The sequence below is a fragment of the Juglans regia genome, chromosome 7, assembly GCF_001411555.2.
Source record: "Juglans regia cultivar Chandler chromosome 7, Walnut 2.0, whole genome shotgun sequence".
NCBI classification, from domain to species: domain Eukaryota; kingdom Viridiplantae; phylum Streptophyta; class Magnoliopsida; order Fagales; family Juglandaceae; genus Juglans; species Juglans regia.
In genome coordinates, this window is record NC_049907.1 from 49,344,565 (window position 1) to 49,366,948 (window position 22,384).

The 22,384-nt window shown below is 34.4% G+C and overlaps 4 protein-coding genes across 6 annotated transcripts; 3 read left to right on the forward strand and 1 right to left on the reverse strand.

Moving 5' to 3' along the window:
- The first annotated feature begins 556 nt into the window (after positions 1-556).
- Positions 557-853, forward strand: LOC118348967 (calcium-binding protein KRP1-like). Its single transcript, XM_035691590.1, has one exon. It carries the CDS (start codon positions 557-559, stop codon positions 851-853), a length of 297 nt encoding a protein of 98 aa, XP_035547483.1.
- Positions 854-1,618: 765 nt separating this feature from the next.
- Positions 1,619-7,365, reverse strand: LOC108997135 (nucleolar complex protein 2 homolog). The gene is made up of 13 exons (XM_018973279.2): positions 7,063-7,365; positions 6,667-6,727; positions 6,311-6,419; positions 6,161-6,212; positions 5,971-6,062; positions 5,307-5,375; positions 4,508-5,014; positions 3,821-4,123; positions 3,340-3,663; positions 2,974-3,180; positions 2,652-2,741; positions 2,476-2,568; positions 1,619-1,964 (listed from the first exon to the last, which is right to left on the reverse strand). Exons 1-13 carry the CDS (start codon positions 7,169-7,171, stop codon positions 1,794-1,796), a joined length of 2,187 nt encoding a protein of 728 aa, XP_018828824.1. The 5' UTR covers positions 7,172-7,365; the 3' UTR covers positions 1,619-1,793.
- A 3,045-nt stretch (positions 7,366-10,410) lies between these two features.
- LOC108999687 (protein IQ-DOMAIN 1-like) lies at positions 10,411-15,542 on the forward strand. Of its 3 annotated transcripts, none has more exons than XM_035692638.1 (6): positions 10,411-10,768; positions 11,275-11,435; positions 11,538-11,870; positions 12,435-12,662; positions 13,144-13,263; positions 14,490-15,542. In XM_035692638.1, exons 2-6 carry the CDS (start codon positions 11,364-11,366, stop codon positions 15,213-15,215), a joined length of 1,479 nt encoding a protein of 492 aa, XP_035548531.1. In that variant the 5' UTR covers positions 10,411-10,768; positions 11,275-11,363; the 3' UTR covers positions 15,216-15,542. The 3 variants fall into 3 exon arrangements, with proteins under 3 accessions (XP_035548531.1, XP_035548530.1, XP_035548532.1); XM_035692637.1 differs by having other exon boundaries at positions 11,347-11,435; XM_035692639.1 differs by lacking the exon at positions 10,411-10,768 and adding an exon at positions 11,094-11,241 and having other exon boundaries at positions 11,347-11,435.
- A 2,163-nt stretch (positions 15,543-17,705) lies between these two features.
- Positions 17,706-21,188, forward strand: LOC108997050 (mitochondrial import inner membrane translocase subunit TIM14-1). The gene is made up of 4 exons (XM_035691769.1): positions 17,706-17,756; positions 18,776-18,954; positions 19,275-19,276; positions 20,715-21,188. The coding sequence occupies exons 1-4, from the start codon at positions 17,754-17,756 to the stop codon at positions 20,867-20,869; spliced, it is 339 nt and encodes a 112-aa protein (XP_035547662.1). The 5' UTR covers positions 17,706-17,753; the 3' UTR covers positions 20,870-21,188.
- Positions 21,189-22,384: the final 1,196 nt, after the last annotated feature.

Here is a 22,384-nt window from a genome sequence, read left to right on the forward strand (position 1 = left end):
GGCCCCCCGCCCCGCATCTAGGGCCCCTAGCGGGGGCGGGTGGCGGGGTTGCGCCCCCGCTTACATATATATAAATATAAATATATTATATACATATATAAACATAAATATATTTTTATATTTTACAAATTGTGTATATATAAATATATATTACAATTTATTACTTGTTCATAAAATATGTATTGATAAATTTAAAAGCTACATAGTTTTAAAATTAATACATTATAATTTACACAAAATATGTACTAGCAAATTTAAAAATTATATAGTTTTTAAATTATAGTCATATTTATAAAATTTAAATTTATAATTTGGGTCTAAAAATATATTTTTAATTATTTTTACACTTAGAAATAATTTTTAAATCGAATAAAATGTAGTATTTTTTTTAAGTAGAATGAGGTGGGGCGGATTCCCTGCCCACTAGGGCGGGGGACGGGGGTGAAAACCCCACCCCCCGCCCCGCATGGGGCGGGGTGTGGGGAAGGGGGGGCGGGTAGCACCCCTAATGGCATCCCAAAATTCGGAAAGCCAGTTCCAAGATTTCTTACCGACCATGGCCCACAAGCTTGGTGGGGACGGCTTCAATCTGTTGGTGGACGGCAACAAAAGGGTCATCACCTTCGATAGCCTCAAGAGGAACTCCGCTCTGCTGGGTTTGCACGACTTGAGAGATGAAGATATGCTTTCTATGTTAAAGGAAGGCGATCTCGACGATGATGGTGCCCTTAATCAGATGGAGTTTTGCGTCTTGATGTTCAGATTAAGCCCTAAGCTCATGGAAGAGTCCTACCCTTGTTTAGACGAAGCTTTAGAACATGAATTCCAACATCAGCGTTCTATCTCTCTTTAGAAATTTCGTTCTCTCTCCCTCTCCTCGCCTTCGATCGACCAGACCGATCCCTCTCCTTTCTCCTCCAACCGACCTCTCATTCTCTCTCGCCATTTCGTTTCTCTCTCCCTGTCCGTATAAGCAGACATCCACCATTCTAAACAAACTTCAATTACTATTTTTCTTTCTTACTTTTTAGTGTTTCTTTGTTTGCATTTGTGCATAAAGTAACTAAAAGACTGGATTTTGTTTTAACATTTTGGTACTTAGCATTGGATTTAAAGGAGTGAAGGCGAAGTCAAGGTTGAAAGAGCTCTCGATTTGAACCTATGAAGTTTCTCTAACTTTTCTTGATTCTGAGTTTAGGCTTTTGGACTAGCTCTTTGAGTGCAAGTGTCTGAAATGGAGGAACATCGAAAAGCACCCAAAGAGGGAGAGAGACATGGGTACTATCAACCAACCGATCTACTTTCTGTTTTATTTTTTTATTCCAAGTAAGACCCCGGTTACCTGCCGCTTGCACGCCCCGGTTGTACCCAGCATAACTATTATTTTTATCTATACCTAATATACCATTGGATTTAATAACCTCATAGATGATTAATGATTTCATTAATTAAAAAAAAAAAAAAACCCCGCATAGATGGAGCATGCTGTGGCCACCGTTAAAAAAACCTAAAGGTCCTTTCTAATATTAATGGGAGGTTGGCCAGAAACCCAGCAAGATATTCATCCTAGGTTGTGACCCCTTAGGATTTAATATCACAAAACAGAATCTAGAAGAGATTTCAGCAAACCTTACCTCTGCAAATATTAACATTGGCATTTGCATTTTAGTTTTACAATTAGAATTTCTAAATGCCTAAATTAGGCGTGTATCCAAAAATTTGTGAAAGATTGTCTTCTTGAGTCTCTCGTATAGAATAAAAAAGGAGGTCCCGGCTCGGGGATCAATTAATCCTCAAACTTTTAGTTTCTTACCATTCTTTGCATCTCCCTGGCCATCAATATGCTGATCTATTTTACTCTTCTTTCTTTTCTCTGAATTTCCGTTACGATTAACGCCCACATTGACCAAGCCATCTCCGGATGCTTTTGTATGTTCTTTTTTCACTTTTGCCGCTCCAGGAAACTGCAGCAAGTATTGTTGCCAAGCACAGTAACATCAGGGTGCATCGAAGAACAGTAATGGGATTTAACTAAGATTCTGTGTTTTCTTCCCAACTTTTTGAGAGTTTGTAACATGTAAATTGTGAACAAGTGAGAAAGTAGTTAATCACTAGAGAGGAAAACAGTCTCGCAGGTTTTGTGATGTAGAAGCAACACAAACAAAATGGAGCCATATTATGGCAGCGATTAAAACCCATTGCTAGAAAGAATAGCATACACAATCAGCTGATTCTAGTCACCCAAAGATCATGCATGTTATTCGCCTAGAGTTCACCTATATTTCCTGCCTCTAGCCCTAATGCCTATACAATCACTCAATCAATATATCATATGATAAGTTTTTTTTTTTTTTTCTTTAAACCCAATATCAAAAGGTAGCATATCCCATTCAGTAAAATGAATGAACAAGGAGAAAAAAAATGAGAACAAAGAGGGGCAAAGGGGAATACGAAAAAAGGTGAGACTTATCACACCTTTTCACTCAAAAACAGATTTCTAGAAGCAGCGTTGTCCATGATGCTTCTGTAATATTGTGTAAAGGGGAAGTTGCCATTATGCTTCTCCAGCTGCACATCAACCATTTAATATTTATTGAAGTAATTTGACTAATCCAATTCACAAAAACAAATATTTAGCAGTGTAAGGAAACCTGGAGGAACGATTCAACAGATTGTTGGTCTTTTGGTGAAAAAGCCACCTCATCTCTTTTCTTCTGCACAAACTCTACGTTCAGCTCAACCTACAGTACCAGAAAAGAGAGATACACAACTGCTTTTATTCGGTAGTTGGTAAACCACAAATCAAACACCAAAATTATCCAATCATTAGGTAATTGCCAAGGGCTACATGCATGGCAGCAACTTGATCCAAAAAGTGGGTGGGGCCTGGGAGAGAACTGCTACACCCGTAGTTAAATTTCTTTGTCAATTATAGACACCATACAAACTAAATTCTTATATCATAACTTGTACCTGATCAATAAAACGCTTCACCACACGCCTGAACCTCTCAATAGTAGTTATCTCATGAAACTTCCTAAGGTGGATGAGAGGAATAGTTGCCACTTCAGGAAAAGATATGTGGTAGCTCCATTGAGCAAAGTGCACTGAAAGCAGTTCAATGGCTGATGAAACGCACGCCTCTTGGAAGTTTTGTGATTTTAACCAATATTTTGGCAACTGTACAGATAACATCTAGTAATTATAACCAACATAAAGTAGTTTCTATTCTAGATGAGGATGTCAGAGACCGTATTAAACTACATGACGAAAAATGTATCATTGAAACCAAATCAGGAAGAATTGAGGGATAGAACTACATCAGTATTAATTCCTAACCTTGACAGCAGACGAAAATTTGAAGGCCTTCCCACGTTTTCCACCCTCCTTGCCAACTTTATATTCTAAAACATCCAATACCAAAGATGCAACAGGAATGAAAACCCCACTAGAACTGGAGAGATTATTCAGCCATTGGATGCATTTAATTCTCAAAGGTAGATATCTTGGTCCAGGAAACAGGAGAGCCACGCCATTTATGATTTGAATGAGCGTAAAAAGCAATGGCTGAAGATCGTAATCATGTATGCAGGCTGCAATAAACATCACCCAGAGATCAATACAATTAGTGTATTGCCAACTGCATATTTTCTTGAGTGCTTCCTGACAATCAACAACAAAAAGCAAAGCATCAGAAAAGCTCCCCCCACATCATGATATCATAACTCATGATAAACTTCAGACACTCGTGAACAAGAGAAACAAGATAATATGTCTCTATCCAACAAGGCGCTGAAGAAAAAACATGCTCATTGCATACCTTCTTCTTCGTTTGCAGACCCTGCTGCAGTATTTTAGCAAGCTGCTTAATGCAAATCATTGCTCTACTAGATGATTTCTGTACATCTAGGGAGCACAGCTCAACCAAGGAGTTTCTCAGAAACTGAAAATGTTTAAGCAGGACTGAATCCACAAATTGACAGTGACCAATAAATGCTTTGTATGTTTTAACCAAACAAGTGTCAAAGCAACTGGAGCTAAAAGCAGAAGCCACATCTTTTATGATGAGAAAGGAGTGTGAGGAGAGAGAGCCTCCACCAGTTGCCCATAAATGAACTGAGATCTACATCAATTTTTCAAAAAGATAGTGAGTGAAACTTTACCATAGTATGAGACTTGCAAATAACAAAAAAATGCATAAACCAATAATACAATAACGTGGATATAACTACGCATCATAAGGATATTCAGATTTGCAGGACCCCATAAGTTCAAGGTATGGTTTAATTCTCTTTGTGTGAGTCCCTGTGGTATATTCAAACAATGTACGGCAATACAATGATCACTATAATTTAATAGCCATCCCATCATAATGTCCACTGATAAACATTCATATTTATGCTATGTAACACACACCCACACTCACACCCACACCCACACCCACACCCACACCCACACCCCAAGGGTTTTAAGAAATAACAGTATCTTATCATTTAAACCGAAGTACCTTAACCAATCTGTGCAGTAAAGAAGGAAAAGCAGCAAAATATATTATCGACGCTCTGAGCCGGGCTACAGAGAAGGCCAAAATCTCATGGTCTGTAACTTGATTCAAGAGATACAGCGTACTCCTCAAATAAGATTTGATTAGTGGCTTCAGAGCTTTCCATTTTGCCGTATTCTTCAACTCCAAAATTGTCTCCTTCCTGCAATTGGAGCTTGATATTCCAAGTAGCCCCCGAAATATATTATCACCCTCATGAAGCATGAACATCAACATCTCGCAGAAAGTTTCACTGTTCTGAATTATATGATATGAATTAGCACCAAAAACATCAGTTGATTTGGTTCCGTAGTGGCACACAGTCCGATATCCATTTATAAGACTAGTTAGTGCAGGCAAACTCTTCTGCTCTTTGGCAAGTTGACACCAAAATCTAAGGGCAGAGATAGTCAAAAACTTGCTCTCATTTGACTGCATGCTTTCGTTACTTGTCTCACCCTCATCAGAAAACTGTTACAAGCAAAAACATACTGAAAAGTTCTTTAAATAGAAAAAACAAATTACATTAGTGGAATGATCAGTGTGAGTTTGAAGACTTTCATTTCTAATAGACACATTCTCGTTTGATCATTCAGCTACATCAATAATTTTTTCAGGCCAATTGGGATCCACTAAACTCTAAACATTTTCTTTTCACCATTAAATTGTCTTAGACTGTAATGTATTTTCTTCATTAATTTTATTAATGAATACCCTCATCATAACTACGTAAATAACTTTTTCAGCATTATGAATGACTTACAGTCTCTTCATTTCTGAAAGGTTGAAGACCCTTATCATAGCTTTCCAGTAGCTTAGCAAAATCCGGATCCTAGGGAATTTTCAAGTGAAATGCTTCATTAAGCAACTTAATAAACAATTAATTAATTAACATATAAAATAGAAAAAATTAACATCAAAGGAATAACGAAAGAACAAAAGAAAATGGTCAAACAGTCCAAGATCTATCGCATATTTCACAAACTCTGATTTCAGAACAAAAGGAAAACACACAACATATAAGATAACGAGGTAAGAATATCGTGTTGATTCAACATCCCCGTAAACCCTATGATTCTCAAAATAACCAGGCATATATTTCCCACTTTCTGAAAATCTCATGATACAAAAAATAATTAAAAAATATTTTTTGTTTAGAAATTGTTATTAAATTAAAGGAAAGATCACACGTATGCCTGAAGCCAGAAATTTCCCAGTCTGCAATTTTTCTTTTTGGGGGTTGGGAAGGAAAGGGGGGATTCAATTAATCCCTTGGACATAAACGGTAGTGGAACCAACCAATCATTGAATTTCTCATTATGATACTTGAATATATCCAACCAATATAACAATCATAAACCGAAAGGAAAAAATTATTCAGCAATTATAAAAAATGTCTAAAAGAAAAAAAGTCAATACATTAATACCTTTTCCTTCAACCTGTTCAATTTTTTTGTCTTCTTTGCAAGATCTAAATGAATTTCCACGTTTTGCATTGATAAAGCACTACCTCTGTTGCCTGCATATAAATTCCATCAAAACACAAACCAAAGAGGCAAAGGGGAGAAAGAAAAAATGATACAGGATTTCTGTAACATCATGTAACACCGTCCTCACCTTCAAGATAATCCTCACTTCCACTTTCAATAACATATGTGCACTTTGAGTCCTGATTTTCCCATTTCAAAATTCAACAAAAATAAGCCCAATAAAAAGCCAAATCAATACTTCAACAAAAATCTAAGGGATAAAAATACGTTCCACAACCTCTGAGAGATATCCATCGCTCTCTGAATCATCTCCACTCACGTCACTGTCATCTTCACTAAATATTGCATCCAGGGATATATCTTCAATATCTCCACCTTCGGGCTTTCTGAGGAGAAAATGAATGGAAATTTCGACAACAGTTTCAAGATCAATTCGTGTGAACTTCTCATAATAGTTCTCTAAAGGATTTAAATGCCATGACGTAAAAAATTTAACAAGAAGAGAATAAGGGAAAAGTTACAAACCGCATTAAGTCTTAAGAGGAAAATTTGAGCATGTTAATTTCGAAAGAAAAAAAAAATTATTCGATGGCTGAAAATGAGAAAGTTGCATCAATTTCACTTTTTTTTCACCTTCCATTAGACAGCTCTATAGCGTCCCCTTCTTGGTCTTCAGCAGCATCGTGCCCATCTCCTACAGCAAGAACAGCACGAAAATCAACACAAAAAGCCCGCATAAATTAAATTTGATTGAGCAAACAGTCTCCATTAGTGGAAGAAATGGAAGTAAACGGATAATAATAACACGTAATGAATCAATTAATATACCCAAGTTCGAATTAGATGGTAATTGTTAAATAGTAAGGTCACCCACGGCGTTATTCATTCTAAGACCACAGGTTTAATAAGCCCTATATACTCTACATGTCAACCATTGATTTTAAGCATACATGCAGGCATATATAAGACACTTAAAACGTAGCATGAACTGAAGATGGAAACACATCTTTTAGAGAATAGAACCCGTACTTTTAGAAGTTCTCTTTTTGAACACAGACTTCAGCTTCCTCTTTCTTTTGAGCACAGACTGAAGATTTTTCTTGGCGAACTTCCTTGCCTTCTTGCCCAGTTTCCCCATTGCGTATAAATATCGAAAATATTCTCAACACCCACAACGGACTCAAATTTATAAGTATGTAGGTGAAGAAAAAGACCTGGGAAAATTCAAGTGCTGCGTGTTCGAAGCGTACATATGAGAGAATGGATTGAGCTTTGTCGGAGTAAAGGATTGAGCCGTTGCCTCGCACTCGTCTCTGCTACCGGTCACGTAACTGAGCAAAACCCTAATTGGAGATTGAATTGGGCCTGCGGATCCAATTAAAATTAATGCTTTGTAGCCCTTCTCTTCTTGGGGGCCCATTTCGGTATAATTCGAAATCTTAAGTGGTTTTTATGGTTTGTAATGCCCTTAAGGTTGTGTTTGGATGTTGAAGTGAATTGAGTTGAGATGATAAAATATTGTTAGAATATTATTTTTTAATATTATTATTATTTTAGAATTTAAAAAAGTTAAATTATTTATTATATTTTATATTAAGATTTGAAAAGGTTGTAATGATGAGTTGAGATTGATTTAGTAACCAAACACATCCTAAATGCGCGTAATTCAAGGGCTAGTTTGGAGACTATAAATATCTCAGTTATTTTCATATATTCTTATAATTTTTTTTAAATATCATCCAAATACAGTATATTTTTTAAAACTCAATAAAAAATTATAACTAAAATCATTTATTACTATTTACAGATATTCTGAAATATTATAAGTGTACAAATGAAACCTTAGTTTAATTTCATATGATTTACTAGTTAAAATGGGTAGAACATAATAAGCAAAGGTATAAAAAAAGATAAGTCGGACAGCTGAATATGTTAATTTATGGTCCATTAATAAGATCATGTGTCTTGTTGAATCTGTTAATTTATTAAACTTGTCATTAAATTACAATAGAAGCCTTACACAATATTCCTATTGAGTGAAAAAGATAAAAATAAGTATATGATATATGACTGCTAAATATAATTTTTCTTTAAATTACTGCTCCCTCTCCACTCTCTAGCACTCGAGTTTATATTTACTATTAGGCTGGACAACAAGATGGCACCTCGCCTTTCGACATTTATTTGTAGGTTCTTCTATAGGGATTGAAGAAATGGTGCATTTCGTCACTGTGTTTATTCGGTTCACTTAACATTTTCCTTATTTGTATCCTAAAACATGGTTAATTTGATGAACAAACGTAACGGGGCGTACAAAATTGAAACCCAACATATGAACGAATATTGTAAAAATATAAAAATAAAAAGACTCACAAAGAGAAGTTGCTATTTTTTTTTTAACATTTTATATCCTTTTTTTTTCAACCATCTGAGATCGACATTTAAAAACTATAGCAACTGCCAACAGCTTTAATCTGGGTCATGTGAAGTGATTTTAGATATTTTATAAATAATAATAAAATATTAAATAATAATAAAATATTTTAAAAATACTCTTCCATCTAAACTAGCCCTTAATGGGACGGGACTAATCTATTGCTTGCGGGAGCAATGTCGCCCTTTCATTTTATTGATGAGCCCATGGTACATACCAACCCATTAAACGGACCTTTCTTGCGAGAATGTAAATTAAGTAATTATTTAAATTTAAAGATAAATTGAGATGAGTTATGAATAATAATAAAATGAGTTATGAATAATAATAAGATTTATAAATTATAATTATTAAATAATAATAAATAATAGTGAGATGAATTGAGATAAAATATAAGTACAAATTAGTTAGAGTAAAAAATATATTTAAAAAAAATAAATAAATAAAATACGTGTCTCAACTTTCGAGATGGTCACGTGAGAGTACCCTAAAAGAATAGTTTTTGTTTTTAGTTTTTAGTATTTTTTAAAAGGAAAATGCTGGAGCTCCCGCTGGGGCTCCCGCTGGGAGCTCCCGCTGGAGCTCCAGTGTATTTTTTAATGTGTATTTTTTAATTCTTTTTTTATATAGATGTTTTTAATGATTTTAAATATTTTTAAAAAATAAAAAAATTTATAATATTATTAAATAATATTTGCTTAATCATGAAGTAAAATATAAAATATTTTTTTATGATTTTTTATTTTACTTCGTGATTAAGGAAGTATTTTTAAATAATTTTTTTTTTACTTCTTGATTAAGAAAGTATTTTTAATGATATTTTAAATTTATTTTATTTTTAAAAAAATATTAAAAAATAAAAAAAATTTATATAAAAAATAACTTAAAAAAAAAACACATACAATTTCTAATACAGCCCCCAGCGGGAGCCCCAGCGGGGGCTGTAGCACTATCCTTTTTAAAAAGGAGGTAACATGTGATGTAATAAATGCAACCACCAAACACATGCCCTGCTCTTTTTTTTAATGTCAGGAAATATTGTTGTTGTACCTTAGGGGTTGCCTAAAACGAGGTGGAGAAGGAGAGCGGTATCTTGTCTCTTGACTCTTTGTTTGCGATATAGGTTTTTGAATTAAGAACTAATTAAGTAACGACTATTGCCAAAAAAAAAAAACAAACTCACGAGGCAACTCCTAACTTACTATTATAAGAGAATGATTTTATTTAATGAGAAACGATAATTGCAGAGTCGTGAGTATGTAAGTATCACATAATTATTTAAAAAAATATATATATATTTATATAAAAAAATTAATTTTTTAATAATAAATACTGTTTTTTATAAATTTACTGTATGATATTTGTGTTATATAATATTACTTATATTTAATTGATCGAATTTTTTTTCGTCATTTTTATTACTATTTTGCAAGATAGTTTGAGAGGTCTTGTATTTAGCCTTTAGGTCAGTCGGACCCACCTGTGGGCCCTGAAATCATCCCTCTGTTCGGAGCAAAGCCTAATCGATGGGGCCCTCCGGCCCTCCTCATAGTCAGACCAGATGTTTAAAGAAGGGGTGCCGCCCCATTTTGACCGCTGGGCTTACCGCCCAGCGTAAAATTTTTTTTTTTTTTTTTCCTTTTCACATTTTTTTATATATTTAAATATATTTAAAAAATAAAAAAATATATTAATATATTTAAAATCACTTTCTTAATTATTAAATAAAAAAAAAAAAATTTAACCAGCGATCAAAAGAGTTGTCACTTTGGAGAGGCAAAGTAGTGATCCCTTAAAGAAGACTTTGAAAACACAGGATCAATAGACGCCGAACGTATTTACGTGACAGTTTGCGATTGGCTGAAGAGTGAAACTACCACCTGAACACGTTACGGGCACATCATTATCCTTAAATAACTACCCATTGTACTTGTTTTCCAAGAAAGCAAACCCAAAAGAAACCAATAACAAAAACAGCAAAGGCCTTGTCCTTTTTCCAGTCGATTTGTTGCTCTATTTGCCGTTGCTTTGAGATCTTATAATAGCAAGCACAACCTGTTGCCTGTTGGCCCACCCTCGCCAACCTCCGCCAAGCTGTTATTATTCCAGTACCACAGTTGAAATATTTCTTCGGGAAGATCTGGTCCCCCTTTCCCTCCTGTCTCTCTGTCTCTCTCTCTTCTTTCACTCTTTGTTCACAGAGGACGCGTGTTCATCATCAAGTCCTCTGGATGTTTTCTTTTTCCTAGCGGAAAAGAGAGAGTTCCTTAATCAGTCGAGATCCCGGAACTCCTTGCAGAGGTATTAGAATGTTTTGTACTGTTTCCGCGTTTGGTTATGGTATATTTGTCTATTTTTGTACTCATTTACGCGGGTTCTGTGCGTGTATCTCTGTAAGTGGGCGCGTCTCAAAATGATCATAAATTGGATAATTTGATCTGGGTTTTGTTGTTTTCTGTAAAAATCTTTTGCCACTCTGGCTTTTGGGTCTTGCACCATTTGTTGGGTTGCAGTATTTAATTGGTGGAAAGTTTACGTTTTTCTTCGTTTGACTGGATGGTTCTTAATGTTAACTATTTTTTTATTTTTATTTTTCCTCTCCCTCTCATTAATGGCTTTTCATTGGCGTTGGTCAGATCTGCGTCCTGTAGTTTTAACATCCTTTTAAGTCTTCACTTTCCTAAGGCTTTATCTCCTAGGTTTTGGTTGTTTCTTTGTACAAGTTGATGAATCAACTTTCTTTTTTTGTTTTTTTGATGGAAGTATAAATTCATGTACGTGTCATATATTGTTCGTTTGAATTGCAGTGGGTTTGAGAAACTTGGTTCATTTGAACTCCTGAGGGACTAAAACTTTATACTTGCTTTGCTTTCCCTAAGGTGAATGAGCAGAGAGAATGGAGAAGAAAGGGAGCTGGTTTTATGCGGTGAAGGCAGCTCTCTGTTCTCATCCCAAAAAGAAAGAGAAGGTTTTAATGGTTTTTTATCCATGTTTATTGCGATCAGATTTGTTTTCAATTATTTTAACAAAGATTAGATTGCAATTAAACTACTTTCTATCTGTTTTGCAGAAAACCCATAAACCAAAGAAAAGTTGTTTTGGGAAGCTCAAGAAACGGGCTCCAGTTTCTTCATCCAAAGAAACTGCATTGACTATTCCCGCTCCTCCTCTTGCCATTCCTACTTCTCCTCCCGTTGAAGATGTGAAGTTAACAGAAACTGAGCATGAACAGAATAAGCATGCATATTCGGTGGCGATTGCCACTGCCGTGGCTGCAGAGGCAGCCGTTGCAGCTGCTCAGGCTGCTGCAGAGGTTGTACGTCTTACTAGTGTTACCTGTTCCTCTGGAAGATTGGAGGAAGTTGCAGCTATCAAGATTCAGACTGAATTTCGTGGGTACTTGGTATGGGTTCTTCTCGCATAGACCACAAGGGTTTGTATATATCATATCGCATTTTAGTGATGATGCTTAAATTACTATTCATCTGAAATGAGAGGTTTTATTTCCCACATGTATGAGCGACTTCTTTATTAGTTTTGGCAAATGCGGAGCAATTGTGACCGCTTATGTGCATAATTTATGGTTACTTAAGTTGTTTTCCCCTGTCACTGTTCCATGGTCATTTATTTGGCACGAGTGCTTGGGAATACATTAAGTGTTATATGTTTCATTTAATTTGAGCAGATTTTAACATATTGCATTTAATGGCAATGGTCTTGGTACTGAATTGATTTCCTTTTCTGGGAAAAGATTTATAGTTTGTGGTGTCGACCCTACATTTGTGTCAATACCTACAAATAAGGTTACGTTTTATATTCTCATCAAATGTTCCTAACATTTTGAAAAGGCATTCTTTTATGTTTCAGGGAGCTAGTATGTAGTGATTTGCAACCATAAACTCCAAAATATTGCATATGTAAAAAAAATCTGCATATATAAATTGGTTTTTACTACTGGGTCTCTCAGGCAAGGAGGGCATTGCGGGCTTTAAGGGGGTTGGTGAGACTGAAATCATTGATACAAGGGCAATCTGTCAAACACCAAGCAGCTACCACATTAAAATACATGCAGACACTTGCTCATGTACAGTTTCAGATTCGCACAAGGAGAACGAGAATGTCAGAGGAGAACCAGGCTCTCCAACGGCTTCTCCAACAGAAAAGTGAGAAAGAGCTTGAGAAGTTGAGAAACTCTGTACGGGCTCCCACCCTACACTTTTTTTTTTTTTTATGGAACTGTAGTGCAGAATCACGGGTTTACTGAATACGTAACTCAACTGTTGTTTTCCCACATAGGCTTTGCCTTATGGTTCGTGGTTTACTTGCCTTTTTATGAGTGAGTTTGTGTTGTCCTTTCTTTTTTGGCTTGTGTTTGGATTGATCAAATGGCATGTGATTTTGGTCAAAATTTGGAGTACGATTATGCTTTTTACATTTTTTCACCTGACTTCCCAACTTTAAGGCTTTCGTCTTCTCAATCTTTGGTTGTTTTAGGTGTTTTTTCACTCTCTACAAGACACGATATTTATACAGTGGATTTTTTTCATTAGGCAATATTTGTTATTCATTTTTATATAATAGAAGCCTTTTCTTTTGATCTTTAAAGGAACTTCTCCATTCTTGCCTTTTATTGTGATTTTTATTGCACGGCTCCAAGTGTAACACTTCTGAAACAGATGGTAGAAGACTGGGATGATAGCACACAATCTAAGGAGCAGGTAGAAGTGAAACTACAGAGCAGGCAAGAAGCTGCTATACGAAGAGAAAGGGCGTTGGCTTATGCATTCTCGCATCAGGTAGGTACTCTTCTTCTTATCATGATTGTCAACTCTGGAAATCTAATTTCAACTTTGATGAATCAAATTCTTATTGACTGTGACCAGTAAAGGGCACAGGTGATCTAAATGTATTTTAGGCTACCAAGGACAGGAAAATTCCAAAGAATTTGTCATGTCTTGTACTTCCTGCCTTTATTGTTCTCTTTCTTATTCTTTTGCCTTCTAGTTGTTAATCCTTTAAAAGATTTTTTTTTTTATATGTAAAAACCCTCTAAAAGAAGTTGAGCTTACAAGTTATATAGGTTTTGCAGTTGTTTTGGTTGTCCTTGATGGTTTGATTTAGGAAATAATGTCAGATTTTCCAAGTCTCTCATGCTTGTGGCAAAAGTTTAATGATGAGTTGTTGGGTCCACTCGTGCATGTATAAAGGGTTTTGTAAGTCCCATGTAACCTCAAGATGTATTGCTTTTTTGGCTTGGTAATTTGCGTCACCACTCAAGATGCATCAATTTATTATTCTTAGGATCTACTTTTGTTGCTTCCTTAAAAATGGTTCCCTTGGGATCTTATTGTTCATCTTATTTCTATAGACTGACAAAGATTTTGATCATGATGATGATAATTCAATGTTAAACAAGTAATTTGTCTCTTACATATGGTCAATTAACTTGAGTGCTTCTCCTTTCATGGGAGATTTAAATTCTTCTACCAACTCCAATGGTGAGTAAACTAAATGGGAAGTTGCCTTTTAAACTATAGACCTATCAGCACGAGAGTGATGTTCGTTTTCTATTAACTTCCTGAAGGACCAGAACTGCATCTGTTCACGAGGTTCAAGTGTTCTGGTGATCTTGGTATTACCAGGCTTTGTAGTAAAATAGAGCTTTTCACTGATCCATGGCCACAATGATTACATGTTTTCTGCAGTGTATTTTACTGGTGAATGTTGAAGAGTAAATGCTCTTGTTATCATCTTCTATCGAATGCCATATGGAAAAGTTAAAAAATCATTTCAAGTCAATTTTTGTTGGAGGAGCAACTAACTTTAGAATTGGGTGTGTTGTGGAGATGACTAAAATTGTGCCTCTCATTCCTCTCATTGTATGTTTTTAAAATAAAAAACATAGAGGCTTGTCTGAAGTGCTATATATACTTGCATTCCACACTCACAAAAGTATTAATTTTCCAATCTGAATTCAAACTATATTATGGGGGCTAAACTGCATGTTAATTTTTCCAAACAGCGAATCTTGGCGAATTCCTCAAAATCTGCAAACTCGACATTTATGGATCCGAACAATCCTCATTGGGGTTGGGGTTGGTTAGAGCGTTGGATGGCGGCCCGTCCATGGGAGAGCCAAAGTACAATGGATCACAGTGACCGTGTATCTGTAAAAAGCGCTGCAAGCCGTGTCATTTCTGTTGGAGAAATCACCAAAGCTTATTCTCGTCGCGATCTTAGCCAAGATAATAAGCCTTCCCCTACTGGCCAAAAATCAAGCCGACCACACAGTCGACAATCCACTTCAACTCCCCCTTCTATGGCACCATCTTTGTCATCAGTAACTGGGAGGAGAAAGCTACAAAGCCCCAAGGGTAGTGGCTGGAGTGGGGACGATGATATGAGAAGTATGCTTAGTGTCCAATCAGATCGCTGCCGGAGGCACAGCATTGGAGGTTTATCAATGAGGGATGATGAGAGCCTTACGAGCTCACCTGCAGTTCCAAGTTACATGGCACCAACACAATCGGCGAAGGCCAGGTTGCGGCTGTCAAGTCCATTAGGATCAGAGAAAAATGGGACACCAGAGAAGGGATCAGCAAGTTCTGTAAAGAAGCGGCTCTCATTCTCAGCCTCCCCAGGTGGATCAAGAATGCATTCTAGTCCTCCTGGTAAGGTGCATTCTACTCCCGGTAAGGACATTGGAGCAGCTTCAGCAGATAACGTTAACAATGATGGGAGCAGGTAGTACGGGGGGACAATAAAATTGTGAGTTTAGGCCGAGTGCAAATGAAGAAGATTGAATAAAACACGAGTTGCAACTTTTGAACTTTCATCATCTCATTCTCCAGCGACTGCTTTCTGTTATTGGTGCGAAGGAAGAAGAATGAATAAAAAAAGAGCGTTACTCTTGTTCTCACTCAATATCTTTTTCTTCTGCTGAAAATTTGCTCTTGTTAGGTGTCATGCATCATTATGATTTATGGGATTGGTTTGGGAATGATTATAGTCTTTGGCAACAAATTCTCGCATCTGTTGTCGTTGTCCTCTGAGAATTAATTTTCTTTCATTTTCATGCTTCTGTTTCATTTACATTACGTTTCTTGAGATTGTGACACAAAACTGTTTCACCATGTTCGTGTCATTGACATGCTGTATGGTTTCCAGCATCCCTACTAAAATGATGGAATAAAGCATAAATTGGACGATTTTTTATTTTTCTAATTGTTCGTCTTAAATATTTTACATATTTTAAGGAAGAAAGACAAGTTTTTTATATTTTTGTTTAGAGGAGTGTTATATCTACAAAGAGATTATATAAAAGTAAATTTATAAATTGACGTAGTTCTATGTAAGTCATCAGATCTGCATGACAATAAAAGTATTTTCTAATTTGATAGATCATATCAAGACACATCAATTTATAAAATGATTTTTATGTAATCATTTTATAATTTGAATATTTTTACAAGTTCTTATGCGGCATAGTATTACTGTACTATCGGTCATCGGTCGGAGCCAGACCGGAATTATTTCACCTAACAAAAAAAATAGGCTTAGTTTATTTTTTAGATGAGATTAACCGTAACTCATTTCTACACTGTAGATGAAAGCGACATTTTCCTCTTCTTTGAAAGCGACAATAATCAAAGAATACGGACACTATTCACAATTCAAAAAAAAAAACTGTATGACAATTTTCCATGGCCTGCATGGTCAAGGCTAGCGGCATTGGCTACAGTGCCAATGGTGCCAAATTAAAAACCGGAGTTTCTTGGCGCCAGATACGTGCAGTATTCCGTTTTTACTGTAACATAAACAGTATAAAATATTGGTGGGTCCCATTTATTTTATAACTTTTCATAAAAATATATCTAAAATCATCTTAACATCTAAATATATTTTAAACTCACTTTAAGTGGACCCCACTAAACTCATTTAACAATCTCAATTCATTACTATTCATAAAAAACTCAACTCATCTCAACTCCTCTCAACATCCAAACGCAACCTAAATAAGTTGAATTGAGATTAAAATTAAAAATTAAATATAATATTTTTATATAATATTTTTTTTAATATTTTTTTTTGTTTTAAAATTTAAAAAAGTTGAATTATTTATTTTATTTTATATGAAAATTTACAAAATTTGTAATGATTAAGGCTGTATTTGGATAGCCAACATACCTCAACACTTTTCAAGTATTATTGTACTATTAGAAATACTCCACATGCCAAACGTAATGAATCATCTTCGTATCAAAGTCTTTCCAAAAATTACTATAATATTTATTACTATAATATATAAATAAAAAATAAAATCACTATAATATATAAATAAAAAATAAAATCACTATAATATTTATCATTATTATATATAAATAAAAAATTAAAATCACTATAATATTTATCACTATTATATATTAATAAAAAATAAAATCACTATAATATATAAATAAAAAATAACATTACTATAATATTTATCACTATTATATATATGAAAATAAAATCATTATAATATTTATCTCTATTATATATAAATTAAAAATAAAATCATTATAATATTTATCTCCATTATATATAAATTAAAAATAAAATTATTATAATATTTATCATTAGTATATATAAAAATAAAATAAAATTGCTATAATATTTATTAATATTAAAAAATCACTATAATAAAATCACTATAATATTTATTATTAAAAATAAAATTATTATAATATTTATGGAATCTATATCTTTTTCAACTATTTATCTAAAAGTTAACAACTCAATATATTTCACACATCCAAATAATTCAAAATACTCTTAATAAAATCTATAAACTCACTCTAATTTCTACTCATAATTATTCATAAATATTTTCAATACTTTTTAAATATTCTCACTATCTAAACGTATCATAAATAACATACAATAAATTGAGAAGAATTGTGAACGAAACTAAGGCCTTGTTTGTTTTGAGAAAACATCTCATCTAATCTAATCATTACAACTTTTCTAACTTTTAATATAAAATAAAATAAAAAATTTAATTTTTTAAATTTTAAAATAAAAATAATATTAAAAAATATATTCTAATAATATTTTATTTAATTTTTTAACTTTAATCTCATCTCATCTTCAAAAACAAACGGGACTTAAAAGTAGCGCATACGTCGCTCAGAGAAAAAAAAACGAAAAAGAAAAAAATTAACGAAGCACGACGTTCAACTTCCCTTCCATCCCCAAAATCCCGAATGAGACGCCGGAACTCTGCTTCATATTCCGATGTCACACCGAAATGGTAAGCAACGGACTCTCATTTCTCGTTTCAATATTTTCACAATTTGTTCTGACTTCGAGCTTTGTTTGTTGCTGTGTGCGCGCGTGTTTGTTTAGCTTTTCTGTGTCAGTTTAATATATTACGGGTACGCAAGGGAAACGGATTTACACTCGGGCTCTGCCAATCAAACACTCCCTTGGGCTGGGAATCTACATGTTGATCCCAATCAGAAAATTGTTACCCCGAAATGGTGCTGTTTGAGGAGTTTTATCGAACTAGTAATAAACGGTATTGGGATGTTAAATTGAACTGTACAATTGTTTTCTATGTGTAATTGACCAGCCGTGGAGAATTGTGCTTTGGCTTATTATCTTGATTTGGGTATATTCGAGAAAAAAAAGGACACTGGTAGTGTTGTTTGATAAAGATTCGCATGTGCAAAGCTAGTTCTTTAATAAGATTCATACATTCGTAAGTTAAGAGTATTATCCATTTGGTTCACTACTCGAGAAATGAAAATCACAAAAAAATAATGAATGCTTTGAGTAGTGAGGCATGGGAAACCTTTGGTAATCGTTTGAAGGGATATTTTGTACGGTTCATATGGTGGTTCCGAGGTCTTTGGCTAGTGCTAATATAGTTTGAAGATCCCGGTAATTACTCTGGTCAGAGCTTCCCTTATTTGTTAATAGACCATTCTTTGCGTTTCACATATTGGGACATGATGGGGCTCCTAAAAAGCCTGATGGGGCTCCTAAAATGCCTGTCTTTTTTCCATTCATACAGTGTATTATTTCTTTCAGTGAAATGGAAGAAACACTCCTTTGTCATGATCTGGAGCATGGCATTTGGATGAACTGGGGCGCTTCCAAGTTGGAAGGAGTTGGACCTGAACTTGTTTAATTGTATTTGAGCTGCGTAAAACCTTTCTATCAGTTGCAACTTAAGTCTTTGTATTGCTCAAGTTGAGAACTAATTTATTACTTGATGTCCTTGTATTGCTCAAGTTTAGAACTAATTTATAACTTGATCTTTATCAGGCTACACCGTTTCTAGCTGGGCTTGCAGTAGCTGCTGCTGCTCTTGCTGGTAGATATGGAATCCAGGCTTGGCAAACATTTAAGGCACGCCCACCAAAACCCAGAATGCGCAAATTCTATGAAGGTGGTTTCCAGCCAACAATGACGAAAAGGGAAGCAGCTCTTATTCTTGGTATTAGGTAATTATCACTTCTTTCTTGCAACTGGATATGTAAGGACAACCTTATTGCCCATCTATGCTCACAGCCATGTAACTACAACTGCCATGTTCTAGATCATTATGGCTGGTGTTTATTGCTGTTGTAATATTTAGGACTAAGCTGATCCATCAGCAGAAAAATGAAGAGAAAGTATTGATGTCATATTTTAAAACCAACATGCATGGCAGGATTTGTCTGAACAAAAATCCCTTAAAGAGTTTTTTTAAGCCATGTTTTATGCTTTTTGTAGTCTGTGAAGAAATATTGTCTTTGTTAATTCAAGGTGGAGCGTATTTCAGAGGTATTTCACTCATGAAGTTTTTTCTTTTTCTTTTTTGTTTTACTTATCATAGGTTTTGCAAAAAGAATTATTGTGATGTCAATTTGTTTCTGTTAAAGGTTATACTTCTCTGCTCACTCCCCCGCCCTGTTCCTTTGTAATTATTGTGTGTAAGCTAGCTTCAAAGATTGGCAACATATATACTTGAGACTTAGAGGAAAGAAAAAGGGTTGCATGAATCATGTTGAGTGCACTAAGCCTTGTTTGTTTTCAGAAAATATCTCATCTCATCTAATCATTACAATTTTATCAACTTCCAATATACAAAATAAAATAAATAATTCAATTTTTTCAAATTTCAAAACAAAAATAATATTAAAAAATATATTCTAACAATATTTTATTCAACTTTTTAACTTTAATCTCAACTCATCTCATCTCATTTGCGAAAACAAATGAGGCAAAGGGCAGATTCAAAAATTTTGTTAGTTTTTTTTATCAGTAAATAATAATTTTATTAAAATAGGCAAAGCCAAGTATATGGGACATATACAAGAGCCACACCTATGCATGAGTATTTAAAGATACAAGGAAATCATGTACGTTCATGCCATTAAAGTCTATTACAATTGATCAATGAAATAAAGTATGAAGAAATAAAGTTATAATCTCGTCTATTGTCCGTTCACGATTCTCAAAACTTCGCCATTCCTCTCCATCCATATGCACCACCATAGATAGGTCGGTATCATCTTCCGCATAGTTGCAATTTGAGTGTTACCTCGGATGCCTTGCCAGCTAGCCAAAAAATCCACAACCCTTCCTCTCCAAAAATTTTGTTAGTTGAGACGAATTTCTAAACTGTTACTTAACATGGATAAAGTAATTACTTGGATTAAGTGAATACATCAAAAGTGAGAACTCTAGTTGTAGTAATCGGGTAAAGACGAACTTATGAAATTCATAATTTTGTAAACTTAACAAGGCTAGAATGTCATTTTTTTGATTGCCTGTTAGAATGTTGTAGTTAGAAAAAGTCCTAAGATTTACCCTCAAAAGACTTGGAGAGCTAAGATCAAGTTTTGGCAGTTTAAGGATCTGATTATATTAGTTGTTTTTATCTGGGCTATGGGTCATAAACATGCTGGAACTGACATGTTATGGGATTCAGTTCTGTAGTTCCATTTTATATTAAGGATTGTTCAAGATCCAAGAACGGGCTTCCCATTTTTTAATGTTACAAAAAGTTACTGTTGTGACTCAGTCAGGCAATCTTAGTAACTAATGCTGCTGATCTCATGCTATATATTGGTTTGTTTTACCTTTGGCACCTCCTTTTTTTATTGCCACTTCCTGTTTTGTTCAAAGCCTAGTTTTATTTACCCATCCTATTACGAATTTGTTTTTCTACCTTTTGTATTGGATGAAAACCATTATTCTTTCATATGGTTTAACGGAGAGAATGCAACCCCAGACAAGGTCAAAGAAGCACATAGAAGAGTCATGGTCGCCAACCATCCTGATGCAGCTGGTAGCCATTACCTAGCTTCCAAAATTAATGAAGCTAAAGATGTGATGCTTGGAAAGACAAAGAGTAGTGGATCTGCGTTCTAATCCTATTGAAAGATTCTTTGATTTTGCAATCCAACGAACGAAAATCGTCCTTTCCTTTCATTCATAATCTTTAACTTTTAAAGGTCATGCTTGCCCATGAACCTTTGTGCCTATTTTGAGGTCCAGGATTGGAATTCCCAGATATTGCTTGTCGTCATTCTTCTGCCTTTCACTGAAGAGCTAGATTACTCCCTAATCTCTGTATCCTCATCGATTGTCAGCCATATATGCTTGTAAGATAATTCAGAGATTAATTTATCATGTTCCGCAGCATAATATGGAAGAAAACTAGACAATTCAAAATTTGGCGAGGATTGCATATATGCTGCCTTCTAATTAGAGCTTAATTTTAATGGATGTCAACTATATTACCTATTTTTCATCGGCGTCGTTTGTTTTCACTGATCAGCTGAGATGAAATGAATTGAGATTAAAGTTAAAAATTGAATAAAATATTATAAGAATATATATTTTTATATTATTTTGTTTTGAGATTTGAAAAAATTGAATTATTTCTTTTATTTTGTATAGAAATTTAAAAAAATTGTAACGATGAAATGATATGAGATGAAATGTGATAAGTTGAGAGAAATTATGAAAACAAATGAGACAATATCAAACTTGTTCTTTTTATTTTTCTTTTTATTTTTTTGGAAATGGAAAGCAATCTGAATTATTTTGTGAGAATCTGGATTCTGGTGTAAGATAATGGATTTTGAACGTTTTATTTTGTTCAGTTCTATTATAGCAATAAGCAAATAGTTCGTAGCCATATCTTTTTCTTTTATTATTTATGGAATGAAGCATCTTATTTTCCCAATCACAAAGCAAGCAACGACCATGTGGAAATGAAATAAGAATCTCAAGCAATGACTTGGATCCGACAAAATGCATGTATATCGAATATAATAAATATTAAAATAGGCAAAAAAAGAGTATTTATATGTATATGTCTATACAAGATGTGCTGTCACCTGAAAGAGAATAATTAAAAATAAAAAACAGTGGGACTGAAAACAATGGGCTCTCGTTTTTACTCGTGTAAGCAGCACAAGCCGCATGAATGAAACATGTCAGTCCATAATAGCCCCTCTCAAGGAGAACGAAAGCTAATCGATCGGATGCTATTATTTTTTAAAGACATCAAGATAAGACCCAAATGAACTTACTTTGGCAAATAAATCCTGAACACCGAATCATCTATCCGTTAATACGACTGTCCGTATCACGAAAAATGAGTAATATCGTATAATTAAAGATAATAAAATTTAAAACAACATTATTATTTCAAATCCGTCCTTAAACCATTGGACTCCTTCCTAATGGCATGAGATTCCTTGCTTTTCAGTTCTGTGACATTGCTAATGCCCTTTTGTAAACGGACGGGACGTTTATTATTTTTGAGCTCTTTTGGTTGTTTTCTTATTTTGAGCTCTTTTGGTTGTTTCCTTTCCTCGTTCCGTTGACTAAAAACACATCCAAAAATAAAAAAAAACTGTTTGAGCATTGTCAATA

What these genes read in the sequence shown, in the direction of transcription:
- LOC118348967 (XM_035691590.1), top strand. Translation starts at nt 557, where the DNA reads ATGGCCCACAAGCTTGGTGGGGACGGCTTCAATCTGTTGGTGGACGGC.
- LOC108997135 (XM_018973279.2), bottom strand. Translation starts at nt 7,171, where the DNA reads ATGGGGAAACTGGGCAAGAAGGCAAGGAAGTTCGCCAAGAAAAATCTT. An exon ending in GCGATGGATATCTCTCAGAG is followed by an intron (nt 6,213 to 6,310) that starts GTTGTGGAACGT and finishes TGGGAAAATCAG; the next exon opens with GACTCAAAGTGCACATATGT. An exon ending in AATTTTCGTCTGCTGTCAAG is followed by an intron (nt 3,181 to 3,339) that starts GTTAGGAATTAA and finishes TTATCTGTACAG; the next exon opens with TTGCCAAAATATTGGTTAAA.
- LOC108999687 (XM_035692638.1), top strand. Translation starts at nt 11,364, where the DNA reads ATGGAGAAGAAAGGGAGCTGGTTTTATGCGGTGAAGGCAGCTCTCTGT. An exon ending in CTGAATTTCGTGGGTACTTG is followed by an intron (nt 11,871 to 12,434) that starts GTATGGGTTCTT and finishes TGGGTCTCTCAG; the next exon opens with GCAAGGAGGGCATTGCGGGC. An exon ending in TTGAGAAGTTGAGAAACTCT is followed by an intron (nt 12,663 to 13,143) that starts GTACGGGCTCCC and finishes CTTCTGAAACAG; the next exon opens with ATGGTAGAAGACTGGGATGA.